The sequence below is a fragment of the Nomascus leucogenys genome, chromosome 12 (genome assembly GCF_006542625.1).
Source record: "Nomascus leucogenys isolate Asia chromosome 12, Asia_NLE_v1, whole genome shotgun sequence".
Classification (NCBI taxonomy): domain Eukaryota; kingdom Metazoa; phylum Chordata; class Mammalia; order Primates; family Hylobatidae; genus Nomascus; species Nomascus leucogenys.
In genome coordinates, this window is record NC_044392.1 from 17,029,090 (window position 1) to 17,053,212 (window position 24,123).

At 44.3% G+C, this 24,123-nt stretch overlaps 1 protein-coding gene across 1 annotated transcript in view; it reads right to left on the minus strand.

The window, feature by feature from the left end:
* Window positions 1-2,044: 2,044 nt before the first annotated feature.
* AGBL4 (ATP/GTP binding protein like 4) overlaps window positions 2,045-24,123 on the minus strand; it is a 1,461,703-nt gene continuing 1,439,624 nt past the window's right edge. Inside the window, exons 12-13 of the mRNA XM_030823879.1 lie at window positions 8,871-8,967; window positions 2,045-3,473 (exon numbers count right to left, since the gene is read on the minus strand). Coding sequence (XP_030679739.1) covers window positions 3,353-3,473; window positions 8,871-8,967 — 218 coding nt within the window. The 3' untranslated portion in view covers window positions 2,045-3,352. The remainder of the gene's footprint in view (window positions 3,474-8,870; window positions 8,968-24,123) is intronic.

The window sequence follows — 24,123 nt, forward strand, 5'->3', positions numbered from 1 at the left end:
AACCCCTGGTCTCTTGCCCAGCCCTTTTTTTCTGCTCTGCCAATGCGGAAAAGCAGATAGTCATCTTGCAAAGACACCCTCCTACAGGCTGCCTTATAGCCAGCTTTTTTTTTTTTCTCTCTCTCTCTCAAGGAATGGGAAATTTTATCAGAGTCCATATGCTGTAATTCAGAGACAGTTAATATCACTGTGTCTAGCATTAAGTACTATACTGTACACTCCATTTGCTGACATCCAGAAGTGTAACATCCTGTCCCATGTCATTTCAGTCCAGAGAAATGACATGAGGTGATGCTTCGGAGCATTCAGCTTCCAACCCAGCATCCCCCTAGAGAGGGAGTCCCCTCTATTTCCTCCCAGACAGATGTTCGTTCAGACTCTTCTTGCACATCTGTGGTGATGCGGAGTTCATGGTCTTCCAAAGGAACCCATCCAGTGGTTGGCAATTCAATTCACTATAAAGTTTTCCTCATCCTGAGTAGAAATCTGTCTTACTGAAACTCACTCCCTGGATTTGGTTATTACCTCTGGGCAGCATAGAACAAGTTTGCTTCTTTTGTCCAATGATGTCCGTTCAGCTCTTTGGAGACTGTGATCTTTCTTTCCTATTCCCACTCCCTGTTATTATGTATGTATGTATGTATGTATGTATGTAGGTATTTATTTATTTATTTAAGCCAGAGTCTCACTCTGTCGCCCAGGCTGGAGTGCGGTAGCATGATCACGGCTCATTGGCTCACTGCAAACTTCACCTCCCAGGTTCAAGCAATTCTCCTGCCTCAGCCTCCCGAGTAGCTGGGATTACAGGCGCGTGCCACCACACCCGGCTAATTTTTGTATTTTTAGTAGAGACGGGGTTTCACCATGTTGGCCAGGCTGGTCTCGAACTCCTGACCTCAGGTGATTCGCCTGCCTCAGCCTCCCAAAGTGGTGGGATTACAGGTGTGAGCGACCGCACTGGCCTATTTTTTTTATTTTTTATTTTTTTTTTTTTTGAGACGGAGTCTCGCTCTGTCCCCCAGGCTGGAGTGCAGTGGTGCGATCTCGGCTCACTGCAAGCTCCGCCTCCCGGGTTCACGCCATTCTCCAGCCTCAGCCTCTCCGAGTAGCTGGGACTACAGGCGCCCACCACCACGCCCGGCTAATTTTTTTGTATTTTTAGTAGAGAGGGGGTTTCACCGTGGTCTCGATCTCCTGACCTCGTGATCCGCCCGCCTCGGCCTCCCAAAGTGCTGGGATTACAAGTGTGAGCCCCCGCGCCTGGCTGCACCAGCCTATTTTTTATTTTAAACAATAAACTGCTCCAGTCTCCCCATTCCTTTCTAATGGGGAAGGATTTGCAGACACCTCACTTTCCTAGTCATATTCCAAATGATCACAGCTACCATTTAGTGAGCACATAAATATTTTTGCCTACATGTTCCACACCTAAGTTCATTAAACTTTCATAACTATTATGACAAGGTAGATATTACTATGACCATCTTTCAGGTGAGGAAACTAAGATCTAGAGATGTTAAATAACTTGCCTAAGATCACACAGTTTTAAAGAAATAGAAGTAGGGTTTGAATGCAGAATCAGAACCCAAAGTTGCCTGGCTCCAAGTTTTTGCTCTTAAATAATCATTATACCTGCTGTTTGTATAGTCTATGATCCAATTAATCAATGTAGTTTTAAATATATGGGCCAATATGTGATCACATTATGGAAGCGACCCGGCCAAGGAAACGTGGATCCAGACTATTGTCTCTCTCATCTTATGCAATCTGCCTCTTTTCATGCTATCTAAAATGATGCTATCATTTCCAAAAGGCTGATACACTCTTGGTGCATGCCAGGCTGGTTGCAGTCAATTAAACTCCCCAGGACTTTGATACGGGAACTGCTGGAAAATCAAGACTTGACTGTTGTCCCTTATTTTGATAACAGAGTCCCTGACCTCAAAGTCAGGGTTATACCAGTTTTGGGGTTTGCCTGTTGGTTCTTGAGCAGTGGGAGACCAAAAGGGAAAGGTGCCAAGAATGCTCAGAGGAACAGAGGAGCTGCACAAAACACTTTATTTGTGTTCCTCTGGGCAAAACGAACCCAGGGGAGAAGCTGTATATACAACATGACATTTGTAGCCAATCAACATATGGCTCTTTCTTATCATTTCTGAAAACTAGCATGCAAAGGAGAACAAGTTTTGCTTTTGATTTTTGTAGCAAACTTCAATAATCTCCAACCCAAACAAACAAACAAATGAACAAAAAATGCTTTAGTGGAGCTCTGTGCTAAGGGCTTTTCCTCCCTGGAGCTTCCTTGCCTCTCCCTGTCTTCTAATCCTCACTTCCGGGAGGTCATTTTAATTAGCAGGCTGTCATGGTGACTCAGCCTGCTGTTTCCACAGACAGGAAGGGAGCAGACTCCCCTGGACCCATTTATCATACAAAGGCACTTTACTCTTCACAAAAATGCACAATATTTAGCTTGCCACACCTTGGGAATTGCTACTACTGTTTTATTTTATCATTCCTCCCTGCCTCAGGGTGCATCCTTCTGTCTTTTGCATCTTCCTTGCCTGGCAATCACCCTTTCCTCATTGCAGATTAGCAATGCCCACATCTTCAGGGGCCAGGCTTAATCCCTGTCACCTGGGATCTGGAGACCTTAACCATAATAAACCTTTTAAAATGAGTGACCAGTGCTTTTTGTCTTTAGAGCTAAAATTTTAATTAAACTACCCAGGAAATTGGGAAACAGCTCTCAGAACAGTTTTCTAAATCTGCATGCTGGGGTTTGAGGGAATCAGGAAGCATGCAGCTTAGATACAGTGACCATATATTTAAGTCCACCGTGACTTCAAAAATTCTGTCCCATTGTTCCCTAGGATGCATTTGCCCTTGGGTTGCATGTGTTGTTGCTGTTGTTTTGGATCAGAAAATACAAACACTGCATTTCTAAAGCTGTAAACAACCAAGCCTATTGAGAAGGTAGCCATCTACAGTAACTATAAAACTTAAAAATGTAAAGTGGCTTTGAAAGAACTGACCTGATATGTGTCAAATCTCTTAAAAGGGATGTGTAGGTTTTCCTCATCTTGGAAGATCTCTATGTTGTAGAAAACAGCATCTGTGCTCACCTGGTTCCAGTCTCCTATTTTGTTCCTGAGCTTTTTGAGCTGAAGGCTTACAATTGATTTTCCATTGGAAAAAGGGAAAATCAGTGATGAAGTTTCTCATTGTATCCTTTCCCTTTCACTAGCCTATGCATTAATCCACAAATCCTTGGATACAGAAGAGTGATTAGTTTCATTCCCCAGCAGAATATGCATGCTCCTGTCCCCATAAGACCTCCCAGGACTCCGTGTCTTTAAAAAGGGGTTGAAGGGTCTTTGTGGTTCACTGAGCTCTTCTTGTCCCCTTTGCCGTTGGGGTAGTTGCTGGCTGGGCCCCGCAGGAGTGGGTGCTTGTAAGGAGGGGATTTTTCTTTCCTGCAAAGGGGGAGATAACAGAAAGAGAGAAGACAGCACATATACACACTGTGATGAAATCATTTGTGTGCATGTCTATCTTCCCCACTGGACTGTAACCTCCCAGGAACAGTAACCTAGTCTTCTTCCCACAGACACTAAAGGTGACAAAAATGAGCAGGCATTGATACTGTCTTCAAGTTGCTTATAGCTTAGGAGAGGAGATAATTGTATAAAATAACTACACAAAACAATAACTATAATGTGTGTCAGGAAGTGGTTAGTGTCCTAAATATGAGAATCTCTTCAACTAAGTTTGAATTCAAATTGAAGAAGTGGCTTTTGTAATCCATCAAGCTCTGACCTTGGCGCACCCATTTTTCTTTACTGTTGATGAGTCATGAATAAGGTAAAGACAGAATAGGTGGCAGCACATAAAGGGACACCTTGCCCTAACATACCGCCCCCTCCACCAGGAAGCCTCACTGCCTGAAAATCCACATTCATTGAAGAGCCTTGCTAACATAACAAGGCTGCCAGAATAGGTGAGATACAGCTAGACATCAACACCCACTAACACACTGGAGCACATGCATGCTATGTTACTTATGGGCAATGTGATCTTGAAGCAGTTCCTTACCTTCTCGGGACTTCTATTTCTTTATTTCTAAAATAGGGGAAAAATTCATGTCCTTCCTGCCTCTTAGGCTCTAGTAAACGGAGGTTGAAGAAGAGCTTTGTAAATTACAAGGTGCTATTCATCTGTCATTGAAGGATGTTGTTTTTAACACCCAAACGGAGCATAGGACGTAAGTATGTTTTTATGGGGAAAAAGAAGAGGGAAGCCCAGATTTGGTCATAGCTGGGGCAGCCATGGGGGAATGGTGGCAAGGGGATAAGTTGTGCAGAGGCTAGAGAGGACAGTGAATGTGCAGAAGGACTTAGGGAGGGTGGGCTAGGAAGGCAAAAAGCCATCAACCAAAGATGGGGACACGACAGCAAGGAGCCACTGGAAGGCAAAACATCCCATACCTTTAGGCCTCTGTAAAGGCTGTTTCCTTCCCTACCTCTCTAGCCTCACCTCCTTTCGGAAGACAAACTCCCAGAAAATAAGCCTCCCCCATCCCCAGGCCTTTGTAGCACTTTGTGCATCTCATCGCTCCTCACCCTGCCGTTTTCTAGGTGGTTCTTTGCTCATCTCTTTCTCTTATGAGATGATAAGTTTGATGTGTACGCTTTTTCTCTCTAATTCCTGAGCCAAGTGCAGGTCTGGTGTGGAGTAGGTGCTTGAGGAGTATTTGATGACTAGAAATGAACTTTCAGTCTTATCTTTACCATATCATTTACTCTAAACCTTCTGGCCTTGTCATTGCCATGGAATGTGTCTTATTAGATCCTGCTTCTGGCTGTTCTCTACTCTATTCCCCAACATGGAATACCCTCTATCCCCTTTCTATTTCATCAATCAAAATTCCATATGTCTGTTAAAGCCAAGTTCAAATGCCACTTCCTCTCTGAAGTTTTCTTGGGACATGCTTGCCAGCTACAAAATACTTGCCAGATTCGGTAGGAGAGGAACTTCTGCTTGGGTCTCACTTTTCTTTTCTTTAATGTGAAGGGGTTGAAGTCGATAATTTTGGGGGCTTCTTCAGTTTTACCACAGCTCAGTAACAGTCATGGATTATTTAGAATTTAATCTATGCTAAGCCCTGCACCATGCACTAAGGATACAGAAGTAAGTAAGACTGAGGACACTAAAGCTAGCAGAGAAGCCAGACATGCATAGAAGCCATGACAATACACCACAGGACATACCATGCTAGAGGTATGTACGAAACACAGGAGCTCAGCAGAGAGGAAGCAGCTCTGTCTCGGGTGGAGAGCAACCCTTTATACCAGGCCCCTGACAGGAGGGAAGTGCTGGGATGATTGTGATATTTGGACTGAGTTTTGAATGATAATTATGAGCTCACCATCTACAAGCAGAAAGGGAGCTCATTCCAGCAAGAGGAAAAAGGATATACAAAGACCTAGAGGCAAGAAAACAGCTAACTTGTTCAGGCTGATGCATAGGGCACGAGGTGACAGAAATCAGGTGGGATGGACAGGGTGCTCACAGGCGTGGAGGGGTGGCAGAAAGAAGTAAATGAAGTTTAAAATGTAGGCCAAGGTCTTGAATAACAAGAAGAGTTGAAACATTACCCTAAAGGTAATGGGGAGCCATAGAAGGTTTTTGAGAGAAGGCATAATCTGCTACATAGTTGAGTACTTATACACTTTTCAGTATTGTTATCTTTGCATTTGTACTTGCCTTTATCCTCCATAAATCTGAGCATACAATGGGCAGGGGCTATTTATAATCCTCTAGCAGTTGGCACAAGGACTGGCACGTAGTGGGCTCTAGTATGTTGAGGAGCTGATAAGCCCTCTTACACACACATACACACGTCATAACCTCACCGTGGAGCAAGCCCTCCCAGCCTGTGACTAAGCCTGGGTCCACCTCTTGCTCAGAGGCCACACTCATGCTCTGTTTACCTACAGAAGCACACCTGCCCTATTCCTTCTTCCTGTCTGATTTTGTCCCCTTTGCTGGAGCATTTTGGGCTTGCGACTGTACCACTGTGTGCTAAACAAAATGTGGGACCTCAGCTTTGGTCATCAATACCATGCCCCTGAGCCTGAGCTCTTTTGCCCACATTGCTGCCCCTCCCGAGGGACCCTATCTGAAGGGTGGCCCAGTATCCAATGATGCTGGCAGGCTTCTGACAGCATGTGAGCAGAAAGTGCCATATTGTAATTATCCATGGAGATGGGAGAAAACAAAGATTAGTTTTGAGTCAAAACATGTAATTTTCCTTTAAAGCCAGACTGCTCTTTCACTTAAGCTATTTGATGCTTGGGTGGAAAATAGTACAAAAAAGGGGAAGTATTTAAATCCCAAATTAGAGCCCAGAGTCTTGTATCCTCCTGGGAATTCATTTTTAAAGGATTACTGACCAATCTAGAGCTAAGTGGTGCTCACAGTTTGATGAGGCAGAGGTGTGTGCATAGGGAGGAGGTTATTAAGTTTTTTCTTAATTTAAAGGTGGGTGCATTTAGCTCAAATCCTCAAAACTCTGAACTCATGAGGAAGGAGCTCTCTAGATCTTTTCTGAAGAGGGCTCCAAAGCTCAAGGCAAGGAAGTGCCATGAACAGTTAAACTCAGGGCCCTGGGATCTCCCCTATGGCCTTTAGATCCGTGTCAGGGTTCCTATCTCCATGAACTCTTCAGTGGTAGACACTGAACACACAGCACTGCAGGGTGAGGGCCTGTGCTCCAGGCCCGGCTCTGACCATGTGACTCTGACCAGCTCCTTCTGCTCTCTAAGTCCCCATGTCCTCATCTGTATCATGAAGAGGGTCTAGAGGATCACTAAGGTCTCCCTGAGTGTCAGCACCATTTCATTGGTATATGACAATGCAATAGGCAAGAAAAAAATGATTAAGGATCAAGATAATTTTATTTAGGCAGAGGACCTGAAAGAGACAATCCCCAAATTAACTTGTAAAGGAGATTCTAAGAATTCTTTTGAGTTTTATAAAGCTTTAAATATTTAAGAACTTTAACCAATCAAGAATGACTTCTAAGAATGAACTGAGCATTTTCCTCTAGATGTGAGCTCCTCAGAGGCAAGGGTCATGCTTTAATCAGTTACTCATCCCAGCACTTCCCTCCTGTCAGGGGCCTGGTATAAAGTGTTGCTTTTCCTGAGTGAATTAATGAATGTATACATGCACGTATGCACAATGCAGGACAGGCACTTCAGGGGCACAAGAAATAGACGTGATTCTCCTGCAAGAGTTTCTAATATGCCATGGTGGTGGGGCACAAAGACCCTAGATGACTTAGAAACAATCTGGGACAGGGTATCAGAATACCTTGTCATGAAGACTCTATGACATGGGGCTAAGAGCTGTATGACTCAGCATTGCGGAACATAGGCCCTGAGACATCACCCAAACAAATAAGTCAAAGACTTGCCCTAGGCCTTGATGAGTTGGTTGGAAATCTGGGACTGCAACCCAGAAACTGGAGGCCATGAAAACATTTACTGAGCATTACTAGCTGCTGGGCACTATACTAAGCTTGTATCCATTCTAAAAAACCATATTTAGAGATTGTTGTTATTATCCCCATTTATAGGTAAGTAGAAAAAAGCTTCAAGAGGCCAAGAAACTTGCCTAAGATCCTATAACTCACATGAGTCTGAGACAGAATTTGAACCCATGCTGATGAACTTCTACTTGAGGTGAACCTTAGTTAGACTTCAATTCAGCTTTCAAGTCATAAGAGCCTAGGATGAAACCCTGGCTCTGCCAAAAACTCTCCGACCTCAGGCATCTCAGACCTTCTCATCATCTTTCTGAGTCTCCTTTTCCTCATTTGTAAGATGGGAAATATAATGTCTATGAGGAATAAATAATACAATGTACACAAAGTACTCTGTACAATAAATCACGGCGATTTATATTGTTTTCATTAATAACAGGGTAGGGAGGAAGGTGCATCAGTGCAAAGGCCCTGAGGCACCTACATACATGAGCAAGGTCATGGCAAAGGTCAGTGGAAAGAATGGTCTGGCAGGAGCCGGGAGTTGGGCATTGTCATGTCCTTCAAGTAGGATGGACCACTGAGGGAGTGGGAGATGAGTCTAAGAGGTAGGGTAGGGCCAGCACATTCCAGATGCCATGTGATGTCACTGTTCTCATGCTAGCTGGGTTCACAGCCAGTGGTCATGGAAGTGCCCAGTGCTTCAGGCTCTGGCCAAGTCCTCAGACAGGATGGAGGCTCGCCTCCTGACCTTCTTTCCTCAGCGGCCCTGCAAGTTGGCCCCAGAAGAGGACCCAAGGTAGAACTTCTCAAGGGTGTGTCCTCTCCAGCCCAAATCTTTACATCTTGAGGGAAGGAGACTGTCATGTACTGACAGCACTGTGCTGGGTGCTTTAACACATATCTCATAATAATCATGTATGTGAGGACTACTGTCCTCACTTTATAGATGAGGAAACCGAAGGATCAGAGAAGTTCATATAGGAACCTCAGAGGATGAGGTATCAGGAGAGGTAGCACATAGCAACACCCAAATTTAAAACAATGACTGAACCCAGCTCCCCAGCAAGCCCCATCCCTGTGGATTCCCAAGTTAGAACCAGAAATGTGACCATGCCCTCACTGTCTGACCCCTTAATGACACTTTCTTTATGCTCAGGAAATATGCTCTTCTGCCCCATAAAATCTCTGTGGCAGAGCCAGGATTATCTTTCCTGCTGCACAGATGGGATGCTGAGTGTCAGCAAGAGGCTAAGGGAAGTTGCCCCTGAATACAGCCAGTGGAGCAGAACTCAAGCCCAAACCTCTCTGCTCTGCCACTTACCGCAGTCTTGGCATGGGAATTGCCACCTTTTCAACCACGGGGTTCAGCCGATAATAGTCCAAAAAGGTTCTTGCCACGTTCCGCCCCAGCTTCATATCTTCAGGTGTGTGCGTTAAGGAGCAACTTCGAAAACAGGTTGAGACAGAGTGAAAAGAGAACTACTAATAAAAATAACAGTAATAAAAACAGTTACACCACTCATTGTTCTAAGCTTTTTGTATGTGCTGTCTTTTTTGATTCTTGAAAAACCTTAAATGCTAATCATTATTATTGTTCTAATTTTATAGATAAGAAAACTGAGGTGCACAGAAGTGAAGTAATTTGCCTAAGGTCACAAAACTGGGAAAAGGAGGAGCCAGAATATGAGTCTAGGGAGTGGTACCCCAAAGCCTGTGCTCATAGCTTTCAGGGTACAGCCCTTTGGAAATCACTGGGCTGCTCTGGTCTAGCCTCAGGTGGCTCAGGATGGAGCCAGGTAAGCAAAAACCCCAAGGGCAAGAGACATTTGTTGTATATAGACCAGGGCCTGCTTGACCGTTAGGGCTCAGTCACCCACTTTAGTAACCTCAGGCACAATGGTAAAACCCTGTGACCCTAAACAGTGTTCCCACTGCACCTTGAAATTCATTGTTGGAGGCAACAGTGAATCTTCCTGGTAAAGATTTGTGGCTGTAAAAGCGCAAACTTCTTGGGGAAGGGCCAATTTCATATTGACCATTAACACCTTAATGTGAATGAGTACAACAGTCATTATTCAACAACAGAATATCTTCTCTGCATTATAGCTCACATCTCTGGGCTTCATATGTGTTATTTCCTCTGCTGAAGTACCTCCCTACCCACTCCTGCCTTCTCCTTGGCTAATTCATACCCCTTGCTTCTCTAATGAGGTGATATCTCTTTATTTGAGCCCTCCAGGATATTCTTCTCCTCTCTTCCCAGAACTGTGATTGGTGCCCTTGCCCCACACTTTCATGACTCCTGAACTGGCTTCATTCAAAGCACTTATCACTTATCTCATAGCATAGGAATTATGTGTTTACTCAGCTTAATCCTTAGCCATTGCTTCTCCCTCATCTCTTAGCTCTGAACATCCAAGCTGTCACTAACCCTTCTCCAAGACACCTCCCATATCTTGAACGTTTTCACTTCTTTCCACCCCCCTAGAATAGGCCAGTATCATCTTTCTCCTAGATTGCTGTCATCCTGTCCTAACTAGTTTCCCTGCCACAGAATTGCTCCCTTCTGGCCCATTTTCTACAGTGCAGCCAGGGGGATTCTGCAGTGCGGCTCTGAATATGTCACTCAGCTGAGTAAAACCCTTCAGTGGTTCTCAGTTACCTTCAAAGTCCAAATCTCTGAGCATGATTTACAGTACTGTTCATAGTCAGGTTCCTGATTATTTTCTAAACATTATGCTTCCTACTCCCGCCTACTCCCCTTGCCCTTCACATTCCAGAAACACTGAGCTGCTTCTGCCTCCAGGCCTGTGCCCACACATGCCATCTTTCTAGACCACTCTTCCTCCCTTCACATGCCTTCCAGGACCCATTCCTTCTCAGCTTCAAGAACTCAATTCAGTTGTCACTCTATTGGATAAGTGTTGCTTGGCTGCCCTTGCTGGGGTAGGGGTCTCTCCTAGGTTTTCCCACAACCTCTCCTTCCTGGCGCACTAATCATACTGTATTTTACCTGTCTCTTCTTTTCAGTAGCCCCTTCTAGCCTGCAAGCTCTATGAGGCAGAGGTCATATCTGCCTTATTCATCACCTAAATACCCACATACTCATCTGACAATAAGTATGAAATATATATTTGTTGAATTAATAAATAATAGCTGGCTGGGTGCAGTGGCTCACGCCTGTAATCTCAGCACTTTGTGAGGCTGAAGTGGGTGGATCACCTGAGGTAAGGAGTTTGAGACCAGCTTGACCAACATGGCCAAACCCCATCTCTACTAAATACAAAATTAGCTGGGCATTGGGGCGCATGCCTGTAATCCCAGCTACTGGGGAGGCTGAGGCAGGAGGCTCGCTTGAACCCAGGAGATGGAGGTTGCAGTGAGCCAGGATCGCACCATTGCACTCCAGCCTGGGCAACAAGAGTGAAATTCCGTCTCAAAAAAAAAAAATAAAAAATAAATAATAGCTAATACTTACATAATGTTTAATATGGGCTAGGCAATCTTTATATATATATATACACATATATATACATATATACACATATATACATATATATACACATATATATATATATACATATATATATATATACTTTAATTTCTGGAATACATGTGCAGAACGTGCAGGTTTGTAACAGGTATACACGTGCCATGGTGGTTTGCTGCACCCATCAACCTGTCATCTACATTAGGTATTTCTCCTAATGCTATCCCTCCCCCAGCCCCCAACCCCCGACTGGCCCCAGTGTGTGTTGTTCTTTTCCCTGTGTCCATGTGTTCTCATAGTTAAACTTCCACTTATAAGTGAGAACATATGGTGTTTGGTTTTCTGTTCCTGTGTTAGTTTGCTGAGAATGATGGTTTCCAGCTTCATCCATGTCTCTGCAAAGGACATGAACTCATTTTTTATGGCTGCATAATATTCCATGGTGTATATGTGCCACATTTCCTTTATCTAGTCTATCATTGATGGACATTTGGGTTGGTTCCAAGTCTTTTCTATTGTGAATAGTGCTACAATAAACATACATGTGCATGTGTCTTTATAGTAGAATGATTTATAATCCTTTGGGTATATACCCAGTAATGTGATTGCTGGATCAAATGGCATTTCTAGTTCTAGATCCTTGAGGAATTACCACACTGTCTTCCACAATGGTTGAAGTAATTTACACTCCTATCAACAATGTAAAAGCATTCCTATTTCTTCACATCCTTTCCAGCATCTGTTTCCTGACTTTTTAATGATCGCCATTCTAACTGGCATGAGATGGTATCTCACTGTGGTTTTGATTTTCATTTCTCTAATGACCAGTGATGATGAGCTTTTTTTCACATGTTTGTCGGCTGCATAAATTTCTTCTTTTGAGAAGTGTCTGTTCATACCTTTGCTCACTTTTTGATTTTTTTTTTTTCTTGTAAATTTGTTTAAATTCCTTGTAGTTTCTGGATATTAGCCCTTTGTCAGATGGAGAGATTGCAAAAATTTTCTTCCATTCTGTAGGTTGTCTGTTCACTCTGATGATAGTTTCTTTTGCTGTGCAGAAGCTCTTTAGTTTAATTAGCTCCCATTTATCAATTTTGGCTTTTGTTGCCATTGCTTTTGGTGCTTCAGTCATGAAGTCTTTGGTGCTGGGCAATCTTTTAAGTGCCTTGTGTATACTGACTCATTCAATTCTCACAATAACCCAATGAAGTAGGTGTATTATCCCCACTGTTCAGAGAAGATAAGTGATTTCCCCAAATGTTGGGCACCTAATGAAGAGCTGGGATTGAAAGTGAGTACCCTGGCTGCATGTGTTTATCTACCTTCCCAAACTACCTCTCCAGCACCTGCACCATTCCATATTCACTTCTGTGTCTCTCTTGCCTAATACGTGGTAGGTTACCTTCCACCTACTGAGAAACAAGACTCACACCCCTGACTCAGGAGTAGGTGAGGGGGGCATGCAGGGTAATATGTAGAGGAGGAGGAACCTGAGGTTGGTCCTAGGGGATCAGTGGAGAAGGACCATTCTCAGCTGGGCTATAAAGGTTGGACAACTGAAGGGGCATTTCGGGGAGAAGACACAGAGTGAGCAACAGTGCAGAAATGATTTACCATCCATCCATCCATCCATCTATCCATCCATCCAACAAGCATATTTGGAAGCCTCCAGTGTGTCAGGGCTTGTGTGAGAGGAGTGTTTGGTGGGAGGGGTCTTGGTAGGTCATAGTGGAAAGGACAAAGTGGAGTGGGAAGAAAAGATGCAGTTGCTTGCATTGGCAGGATTGTTGGGCAGTTGCCACAGGCCTTCCTTCAGTGCTGTCTAGGGCTGGGCCAGGTCTCCTGGGCCATTACTCCATCCAGGACCATGGAGATGGACAAGTGTTTGAGAAATAGGCAAGTGAGTTCTCAGTACCCTTTTCAAGAAGTCCCCAAGCTGGGGTTGGACATGGCCTAGCACATGAAACTTAGCATTTACGTAGCACCTACTATGTGCCAGGCACTGCACTGGCTGCTTTGCCTACAAGTACATTTTAATTTTTAAAACAATCAAGTAATGAAGGCTATTTTATCTCTTTTTTGCTACGGGAGGTTAAGGAATTTGTCCAAGGCCACATAACTGGTAATGGCACTGTCAGGACTCAAACCCAGGCAGGTTTGATTCCAGAACCATGAGCTTTCTACTATCCTGGCCCATTTCCTGATTTGAAGGCACCTTTTCTGTCAAAGCCTGAGTCATCCCAGGCCAGTGCCTGATGGGAGAAGGAAAAACACCCGACAAGTTGTTTATGACAGTGAAATGTACTGCAGGCTCGCTGGGCTCTTGGGCTGTCACCTGCTTTCTTCCTCTGGATGTGACTGACCTTCTCTGTCCTCTTGTTTAAAAAGTTCACAAGCTGGCACTGGGCATGACCTTTCTGAGCAGCCTACTCTGGAGGCAGTCTCACCCAGCTTTCACCCAGCCAGTCTCCAGTTGGCTGGAGGAAACCAAATGGTGGTTGTGTGTGCCAGCAGTAAGAGCTACAGGGCGCAGAGGAAAGCAGAGGTTCCTGTGGATTGAGCTAAAAGATTGCAGCAAACATTTCGGAGGCAGATGTATTTAATCCAAATCCTGGTTCTGCCACATGCTGTGTAGGGCAGATCATATTTTCCAAATATGCCTGCAACAATATCTCCAATCTCACATGTTATTGTAGTACATGACCTTGCCACTCCCTCCACTGAGTAGTATACTCTTCCCTTGAATTTGTATGGGCTTGGGACTTGTTTGTAACCAAAAAAAACGGCAGAAGTGAGAGAAGTGAAATAGTGGGATTTCTGAGGCGAGGCCAGAAAAGGTGAAGTAACTTGTACTTGCTTGCTGAAATTCTCAAGCTGGAATCTTGAGCCTCCATGTGAGCAGTCTGACTGCCCTGAGACCCTGAGACTACAGAAAAAGAGAAGAGAGAGATTCCCAGCCAGCCTACAGCTCCTCCAGCACTCTACTGTTCCATCTCCAGCCATTGTCTGACTGCAACACACCACTCTTCAAGCTAGAACCACTCAGCTGAGGCCTCCTCAAATTTCTGACCCACAGAGAACATAGGAAAATAGCTATTGTTTTAAGCCACTAAGTTTTGGGGAGATTTTCTAATGTAGAACTAGAGAACTAGAACACTGTGTGACCTCGTGTGAGCCATTTCATTTCCCTGAGTTGCAGTTTCCTGCTCACAGTATTGTTGGGATGAAGAGTGTGACTGCACCTAGTTGATGAATAACATATGGGTTGGATGAATGAATGAATGAATGAGGAAGAGAGAAGCCTCATCCCTTTCTCACCATTCCATACTGAGAGCCAGACTTAAAGTAACTGTAGGAGGTAGCCTTGTCAATCAATCCTCTTGAACTCTGCAAGGGAAAGGAGATGGGCTGTTCCAGTAAAAGGTGCCACTGTAAGGTGTTGATCATTTTGGACAGGATCTGTTTAAAAGCTAGTGTTTCAAAGATGGGCATTGTCTGGGACAACTCTCTTTCCCTTCCCCCTCCAACCCTATTACATATTCCCTAACCCTGAAAGCCTCACTCCAGATTATTTACTGCAATGGCCCTGTTTGAGTCAAGAAATAGGACATGGGCAGGAGGAGAGGAGGGATTGATTGAACATTTTCAATTAAAACAAGCTGTCTTTGAACAAAGATTTAAAATCCAGGCAAGGAGAGGCAATAATTCTCTTGGCTGGAATGCTTTTCATTGTATTGTGGAATTAAGAGATAAAAAATTGGGCGTGAAAACTCCCAACTATTCATTATGAACGAAAATCTCAAGATGGTCTGTCAGTTAAAAATCTCATCATTTTCAGGTTCCTATGTAGGTCATTGATCTGTTTCTCAAAAATGGCAGGGTATAGCCAGCCACGTGGGGAAGATGGAATCAAGACACTCAAAGCAATAAACCAGGAGAATTCAGCTGGGATTGTACTAAACTTGGACTGATTCCATGACTTCCATACAGAGCTCTTTTGTAATAAAGGGTGGGTGTAAGTAGCCCCAGCTTCCTATTTAATGGGGTCCTTCAACAAGTAATGAAGGTTTGAACATTTACTGTTCATTCTCATTCATTCACTCATTCCTTCATGCATCCATTCAAACATTTGTTGGGCTCCTCCCATGTATATACTGCTATGAAGAGAACAGGGATTGGGGTTAAAGGAAAATTAGACAAATACACTTTATAGCCTAGAGAAGGAAACTGACATGTTCCAGTTAACTGTATTACCTGGGGGGGCTGTTGCACTGTCATCTTCACAAAAGCAGGAACTATTTTTTTTAGAGTTTACTCCGCAATGCATACAGTGTACTTACTATCACCAATCCTCACCAAAGCCCTGCAAAGTCAAAGTACAATTCTACATATATTTCACAGATGAGGAAATTGAAAACCAGAGAGTTTACATAACTAATTCAGAGTCTCGTGGCTTGAATGTAACAAAGGTAGCATATGAACTTCAGTGTCTTCTAACAGCATGCATATGTTGTTTCCTTTCTTGAGTGTAATCATAAATTCGAACACAAAATTCTGTGGATGTGTGGAAGGAGATTGAACTCCAAATGGAGGAATTGTGAAAGGCTTCATGGAGGTGCACATATAACAAAGATTTGAAGGACAAAGACTGGTCTTAAAGCAGGAGGAAGAGAAAGACAAGTATCAGCAGAGAAACGGAGAGTGGCCAGGCACATGACCTGAAATAACACAGAAAAGGGTCCGAGGGCCCATGTAGCTAACAGTGTAGAGTAGAAGGTGACGCTGAAATATTAGGCTAGAGACAAGTGAGTGAAGGCTTTGAATGCCAAGTTAAGAAACTTTAACTTCTATTCTGTAGGCAATAAAAGCCAATGAACATATATGGGTTGTATCTGTAAATATAAATTTACTCAGTGTATATTTAATGATCATCTACTATGTTTTTTATGTTCAGGCTTTTTGGAAGCCTCAGGGTATACTATGGTTAAAAATGAAAGAAGACAAAACCAAGACAATGGTTCTTAAGTCTAGAAGCAGAGACAAATAGCGAGGTAGTAAAACAAACAAACACACACACACACGCACATAATTGCAATTGATATAGTACTATGAAGAAAATGCACAGAGTCTGTACCTGCAGATAATGCAGGCGTGGGAAGGCCTCTCTGAGGCAGGGATATGAACTGAGAGTGAACAGTGACTGCAGCCGTACCTAAGAATAGGGAAGGGTGTCTGGGAAGGGTGCTCGGGTGAGAGATGGAAACTTGAAGAGGGCTGGCGGAGGGCAATAGGCAAGGGCTAGATCACCAAGACCTCTTGGCCACCTTAAGGAGTCTGGACTTTCTTGGTGAATGGGAAGCTACTGAAGAGTTTGAAGCAGGAAAATGACACAGTCTCATTTTTATTTCCAAAGGTCACTGCTGCACTAAAAGAGAAGGCAAGAGTGGAAGCAGGCAGAGTAGCTAGGGACGACTGCAATGGTCCAGGGGAAGACAAGGGAGGCCCCGGCTGTACAGAGGCAGTAGAGATGGGAAGATGTATTTGTGGGAAGAGCCAACAGGACCTGCTGCCAGGTTGGATGTGGGGCCCAAAGGAGAGGAAGGAATGAAGGATGACTCCTTCATCTTTGGCTTTAGTAGCTGGGTTGATGGGGTGCCCTGATCTGGCATATGAAAGAATGAGGCAGGAATAGCTTCAGGGGAAAGATTAGGAGGTCAGTTCGGAGCATGTTGGGTTTGAGCTATGAGACATTAAGTATCCAGGTTCTGAATCAGAAATGGAAAAAAATCAGAAAATGGGAACTGTTTCTGAATTTTCAGCTCTTCGGGATTATTCATGCCACAAATTCTTGCTGACTGTGCAGTGTGTTCCATTCTGCTCGGGTCTCCACCTCTTCCTCCCTGCTCTCAGGGTGTCCCAAGGGCTTTAGGAGAATGGCAGTAACTGAAGAATCCTCTATTCTCCTGTCTCAGGGCCTCAGATCTGGGGCCTTGAGTGTGCACACAAGTGGGAATCAAGAGACCAACGTGGTTTTCATCATTAACTAGCCACGTGACCTTGGGCCATTTCCCTTCACTGGGCTTAACTTCTCTGAGAGTAAACGTAGTCGAGTCCTTTTTCAGCTAACATGGTATGTTCAAGCAAAGCCCTCAATACAATAAGCTTATGAGAAATCCCATCCGCATTCTTTCATTCACAGATATTTATGGAGAACTGACTATGTGCCAAGTTATTTTAGACACTTGGGATATACAGTGAACAAAACTGGCAAAGACCTCTGTCTTTATGGAGTTTAAATTCTAGCTATGGGAAACAAGCTGTAGACCTAATAATACATGTGTAAATTATATAGAACGCTGGAACGTGATAAGTGCTATGGAGTAAAGATAAAGAGTAGGGTAAGGGGAGTGCTGGGGCCAAGGAGAAGATCGCAGCATTAAGTAGAGTGCTCAGAGAGGCCTCCTTGAGAAGGTGGGGTGGGGATGGGCTTGGGGGAGGTGAAGGCACTGGCCAGCACCAAAGCGGAGTTAATCGTCCTCATCTGAAACACAGCTCTGACCAGTCATTTCACAATCAGGCTCTTGCTAAATCCAGCCCAATCCCAAACTGGGGATAATAACCAACCTCAGGGACGAGTCCTCCCTCATGGGGTCAGGAACACCTCTTTCGTGGTAATGGCTGTTTTCTGTCTCCAGGTCCAGGTCCTCTTCACCTCCCAGAGCAGCTTTGGCGGAGACAAGTCTCACACACATCCTCCCACCTGGCCTGCAGCCTCCCTTCCCTGTCCTGCTCCTCCCCTTGTGGACTCATCTCTGAAGCTTTCTCCATACTTCTCACTCCCTGCAGCTCTTCTAGAACCCTCAGCAAGCTCAGCTGGCCTGACTGCACTGAAGGGTGCTGAGCTCTGCCCCACTTCTCAGACACAATAACCCATTTCTCCTTTCCCCCTAGTTGTGGGCAATGGCAGCTCTGATTACCATCCCCATTTTGCAGACGAAAAATCAGAAGTCACTTGTCTGATGAGTCACATCAAGTATTGACGCAAGGAGGATTGAAACCCATTGATTTATCCACTCATTTGTTCATTTACATATTCATATTAAGTGGCTTCTATGTGCTAGACACTGTTCTAGGAGTTAGGATACAACAAAGAGAAAACAGACACATCCCTGTCCTCATAAAGGTCTTTTCTTGCCATTATCCTGCTTCCAAATAAGAAAATTGAATTCCTACCTGCTCCCTGTTTGGAAACTCCCACCTAGAATTCATTTTCTGCTCATACTCCTGCCCCTCCCAGCAACAGATGATCACCCTTAAAGGGGGAAGATTAATTGTGCAGAGGGATAGGCCAGGGAAAAGTGATTTCTCTTTGGTAAGGCTGACAGCACTGCTAGAATATCAAGAGGCACCTGCCTAGGAGCCTCTAGGTAAAGCTAGAAGAAAAATGTGACAATGAAATATCTTTTGTCTCTGCCTGCCTCACCAATCTTCCCACAGTGTCGGACAAGTGCATGACTAAACAGATGAATCGTTCTCTGAAGTGCAGTGTGGAGGCTGCAGATGCAATTGCAGAGTCCTTTCCCATTGCAGGCAAGTCCAGAGGCACCCCCTAGGTAAGAAGACCTATGAAAGAGAGGAGAGGGGAGACGGAGAAGGAGAGGGAGACGGAGAAAGAGAGAAAGAGATAGAGAGAGATGGATTAGAGAGTCCGGGAGAGACAGCAGGAGAGAGGAAGAGACAAAGTGGCCGCAGAGGCAGAGACCAAAAGCGAAAGAGATGCAAATGGACAGAAAAATACAGAGAAACTGGTCAGGATGAGGCAAGAAGATAAGGAGAGAAGGATAATCAGAGAGGCTGGGAGAGACTCAGGCTTGAAAACTGAGGAGAAATGGGGTGAGGGGCAGAGAGAGAAAAACAGGGAGCAAATGACAGAAAAGGAAAGAATCAAACTGAAAGAGGTGTGAGAGAGATACAAATGTAGGCAATAGGAGAAGGGAGGGAGGGGGGGAGAAAGGCAAAAGCTGAGACAGAAAGAGACAAAAGAAAAAAATGCAGAGAAGCACAGCCGCAGAGGACAGACTGTAAATGAGATGCATAAGACTGAAATAGAGACAGGAACAGTGAGCGAGACTGAGAAGGACCGAGAGAAGAAGGTGGAGAGACACAGATAGGGACGGGAAGGGAGGCCTCTTTTTTGATGGGCAAAATGCAATTCCATGGAGTAGGTATTTCCTGAGAGGCTCACTTCACGGAGGAGGCTGGAGATGAATGCTTATACGGAAATTGTGGGAAGAGTGTCCAATTCATCACAGAATGAACTAAAGTTTGGGGTAACTATAAGGCTCGAAATTAGTTTTCCATTGCCACTGTAACAAATCACCGCACACTTAGTGACTTAAAACAACAGAAATGTATTCTCTCAGTTCTGGAGGCCAGAAGTCAGAAATCAGTTTCACTGGGGCCAAAATCTAGGTGTCACAGGCCTGCATTCCCTCCACAGGCTCCGGGGAGAAAACAGAGAAATAGTTGGTTTCCGGTGGCTGTTGGCATTCCTTGCTTTGTGATCACATCATTCCCATCTCTGCCCCCATGGTCACATTGCCTCCTCCCTCTTCAGTGTATGTCAGATCTCCCTCTGCCTCTCTTCTAGGGATACATGTGATTGTATTTAGGACCTACCCAGATAATCCAGGATAGTCTGAACCTCCCATCTGAAGAGCCTTAACCACAACATTTACAAAGACCTTGTTTCCATATAAGGTATTATTGATGGTTCTAGGGATCAGGAACTGAATGTCTTTGGGGGTCATTATCCAGCCTATTCCACACTGCCTGAGAGTTCATCTGCTTAGCTAAGAGCTGGCATATGAAACATCCTGGCATACCCAGGACAAAGGTGCTGGGTATCAGGGGTGGAGTTCTGGCTCTGTGTAAGACACCTTGCTGGGTGCTCCACCAACTCCACCCCACCTGACCTACACAAGCAGCAAGTGGATTTACCAGGATTCAGACCCAGATATGTCTAATTTCAGAGTGCTTTTTCCTGGCATTATTTGCCGCCTCTCAAGGGCAATGTTGCCTACTTTACTTCTTAAACATAGTAAACCTGCTCTTCCTCTTCCTCCACTGCTATTGCATTGTTCAGATCCTTGTCTCTTATCTCAACTATTGCTTCAGCGTCCTAATTGGTCTTCTGGCTTCCGGTTTCTCCCCATTATTGCTGAGAATGATGTTCTCACAATTGCTAACCTTGTCACTTCCTGACCTACAACCCTACACTGATTCCCTGACACCTACAAGGTAAGACCTAAATTCTCGGATCCGGCTTTCATGGCCTTCCATAAGCTAGTATAAGCCTTATCTCCTGACACTGTATTCCGTTGTGCATGTATTTAGAAGGCCAGGTTTAAAGTCCAAAAAGCATGGGTTTTAATCCTGGCTCCTATATGTTTAGCTGTGTGAACCTGGGCAGGCTATTTACTGTTTCTGAGCCTTAGTTTTCTCATCTCTAAAACAGATAATGCTTCCTACCTCAGGATTATCGTATTGATTAAAAATTATATATCCAAGGTACCCAGTACAATGCTGGTATGCAGTAGCTTTTTTATTACCATTACTACATATGAAACTGTCATCTCCAACAAAGTATGAGCTCTTCAAGGACAAGAGTGTGTCATGTTCACATTTGTTTCCAGAGTTATTTAGCATATTAGGCCTATGAACAAAGTTAGGGAGAAAAAGCAAGACAAAAACAAATCAAGATGAGAGAGAGAGAAAAGAACCGAGAGACAGAGACGGGGAAAGATGAAGAAACTATTTGTAAAATTCTGTGTTTTCTGGACGTTTGGTATAACATCTTGTAGGTTTCTTTCATGCTGTGTGCCTCGGTTTCCTCTCCTGTAAAATCGGCGGGCAGTTGAACTAGATGATCTCTAGTTCTAATTCTCACTCTCTGCTCTACCCTGGGAAAAATGTTTCCCCGGAGCAGGGGATATCCTTTCTGACCAAGCAGATGAGGGGCAGCTTTATCAGGTGTGACGGTGCTGCCCATCACCCTAATGGGGTCTTTTGAAGAGAAGCCAGGTTAGAGGCTGGTGGGCTAGAACAGATGGAGATCTGACCTCATTTATAATGTGCCTGATTCTGGATGGGATAACCTTGGCGGGTATTTGGACTTTAGACCACATTAGGCAGGTTGCTGTTATTCATTCACTCATTCATTCATTCTTTATTTATTTTTTATTCATTTATTTTTGAGATGGAGTCTCGCTCTGTCACTCAGACTGGAGTGCAGTGGCACGATCTCGGCTCACTGCAACCTCCGCCTCCTGGGTTCAAGTGATTCTCCTGCCTCAGCCTCCCAAGTAGCTGGGACTACAGGTGTGTGCCACCATGCCCAACTAATTTTTGTGTTTTTAGTAGAGACGAGGTTTCACTATGCTGACCAGGCTTGTCTCGAACTCCTGACCTTATGATCCGCCTGCCTCAGCTTCCCAAAGTGCTGGGATTATAGGCATAAGCCACTGCACCCAGCCTCATTATTTATTACTCATTGATTCATTCAACAGACAAGTTATCAATCACCTCCTCTGTGCTGGGCCATGTAATAGGTATACAGAACATTCACACTGGCTATGTAGAATAAACAAAACATGGATGGCTGTGCTCTCAATCTGTTTATAGTCCAGGTACTATTGACATGTTTGGCTAAATGATTCCGTGTTGGGGGGGGCAGCCCTGTGCATTGTAGGGAGCTTAGCAGCATCCCTGGTTTCTCCCACTAGATGTCAGCAGCACCCACCTCATTGTGACAACCAAATGTGTCTTCAAACATTGCCAAACACTCCCTAGGGCAAACGCGCCTGTGGGTGAGAACCACTGGTCTAGTGGTTGTACAGTATCTGGTGGAGATGCAGCAAGTGACGTGAGAGAGGTGGGCAGGATCTTGACTGGGAAGGGTCTTGGCTTCCCTACTTAGAAAAAAGTAATCCCTGAATGGATCCTTGGAGACAGGGAAGGGGAGAGGGATTCCACTCACAGGCTGCATTAATCTGGTAAGACAGTTATCTAATCACCTGCTTCATTACTTCGGCAGGGAAGAGTGTCCCCCCTCCATTTCTAGCACACCTCAATACCCGAGATGCCTCTCCCTTCTCTACTTGCCCAAGACTGCTGGTATTTATAGCTCTTCTGTCTAACTCAGACCCACTTCTCACTCAAGAGGGAAATTAATCTCTCTCTCTAAATCCCACACTATCGCTTGCCTCGTGGCTTCCTCATTCCCCTGCTCTTCCAATCCAGGCACCAGCAATTTCCCAGCAGTGCCTCCTTTTCCCCACTGACAGTTGACCATGGCTCTGAAAATTGGCTCTCGGAATCAGTTGTGCCTGCCCAGCTGGGCCCCAGCTCAGCAGTGCCTGGGACTTTGATGCAGTTCAACCTGAGAGGGGGCTCTGCTTTTCTGAGAGATATTCAGCTCCTGCTTGTCTCACATATATTTTTAGAAGCTTCAACTGGATGCACAGTTAAAAATGAGACTGAAGACCAAAGTAAATATTTGCATAGCAGGATCTTGGAGTGGTGGAGAAGAGAGAAGGAAGAGAGGAGTTCTGATGGGCCTGGCTTCAGGCCTCAGCTCTGCTTCTGAGTGGCTGCACTTGCCTGGGGCAAGTCTCCTCTAGGTATCAGTTTTCCAATCTGTAAATTTGGAGGAGGGATTGGCTTGCCGATGTTTTGAAATATTTCAGCTCTGATGTTCTGTGAGCCTCTATATCAGAAGCGCCATTAAGGGGTTCCTGAACCCTCTGATACTACAGACAAACTGTGTAAATTTCCTGGGGAGAGTATTCATAATTTTCTACAATTTTCAAAAAAAATCAGCATCTTCTAAAATGTTAAGAATCTCTGCTCTAGGTCTGTGGATAGAGATAATTGAGTTTATCACCACCTTCCTGGTAATGTTCCTTCTTCTCATTTTCTGACCTATTCCCTTGTTATAGTCTGACTCTTCTGGGATTAGTGAGAATCTGGCAGAGTGCAGGGGAGTAAAATCAAGCTAGACTTGAAATGGAATTAACAATATGAAGAATCTATCCTGAGTGCATCTGCATTACCTTAACTAGAAAACCTCAAAGAGTCTGGTGGCCCAAGTCTGCTGCAGGGGTCAGCAAAGATGATCCCTAGGAGGTGACTGCAAAACTCAGCCGAAATCTGGGCCATTCTGTGGGTGAGAACCGGGGTTCGGTCTTTTCCTGGGAAGCATCAAATCCTAGGCTCAGAACTTAAAAGGCCCACTAAAGGGTTTGCTGGAGGGACAGGACATGGGGTCCTCCACCTTTAAAAGAAGCCCACTTCCCTGCCCTTGTGTCTTCACCCCTGATTAGGCCTGAATCTGAAGCACTTACATGGATTAATAGAATGAGCAATGTCCTGTGAATCAAGAGATCTACATTTGAGCATCAGCTTTCACCAAATGCTGTATGCCTTGGGCAGGTCACTGACCCACTCCTGGGCTTCAATTTCTCCATTTAGACAATAAAGAGGAATTGGCTTGCTTCACAGTTTCACCAAAGAATGACTATTATTATAGTGAAACTCCATTATAATACCTCATTATTGGCCATTTCCTTGCATTTATTCCTCATTTTGAGACATCGTTGTTACATTTCAAGCAAAAGAGCAATGAATCCCATGCCTAGGAAGGGTGTGATTATAAACTTAAATCCCAATCTTTAGGACCCTCATGGCTCTAACATTTTATGATTTTTTTTTCTGCTCTGATGTTACTTTCTTTTTAACTGTTTTTTGAACTTAAAATTTAGGGAATGAAATTAATGTCGATGACCATGGACTATTTTCCAGGCCCTGTGCTAGTTTCATTTATTACAAGCAAGGTAGATTTTGGTATCCTTGTGTTATAGGTTAGAAAACTGAGGTTCAGAGATGTCACCTTTCTAATACCACTCAGTTAGCAAGGGGATGGTTAGGACCTAAACTCGGGTCTGTCCTACTACAAGGCTTGTAGCTTGAAAAATTATTTTTATGCTATAATTCTTTATTATTTTAACTTTCTTAAAATTAATTC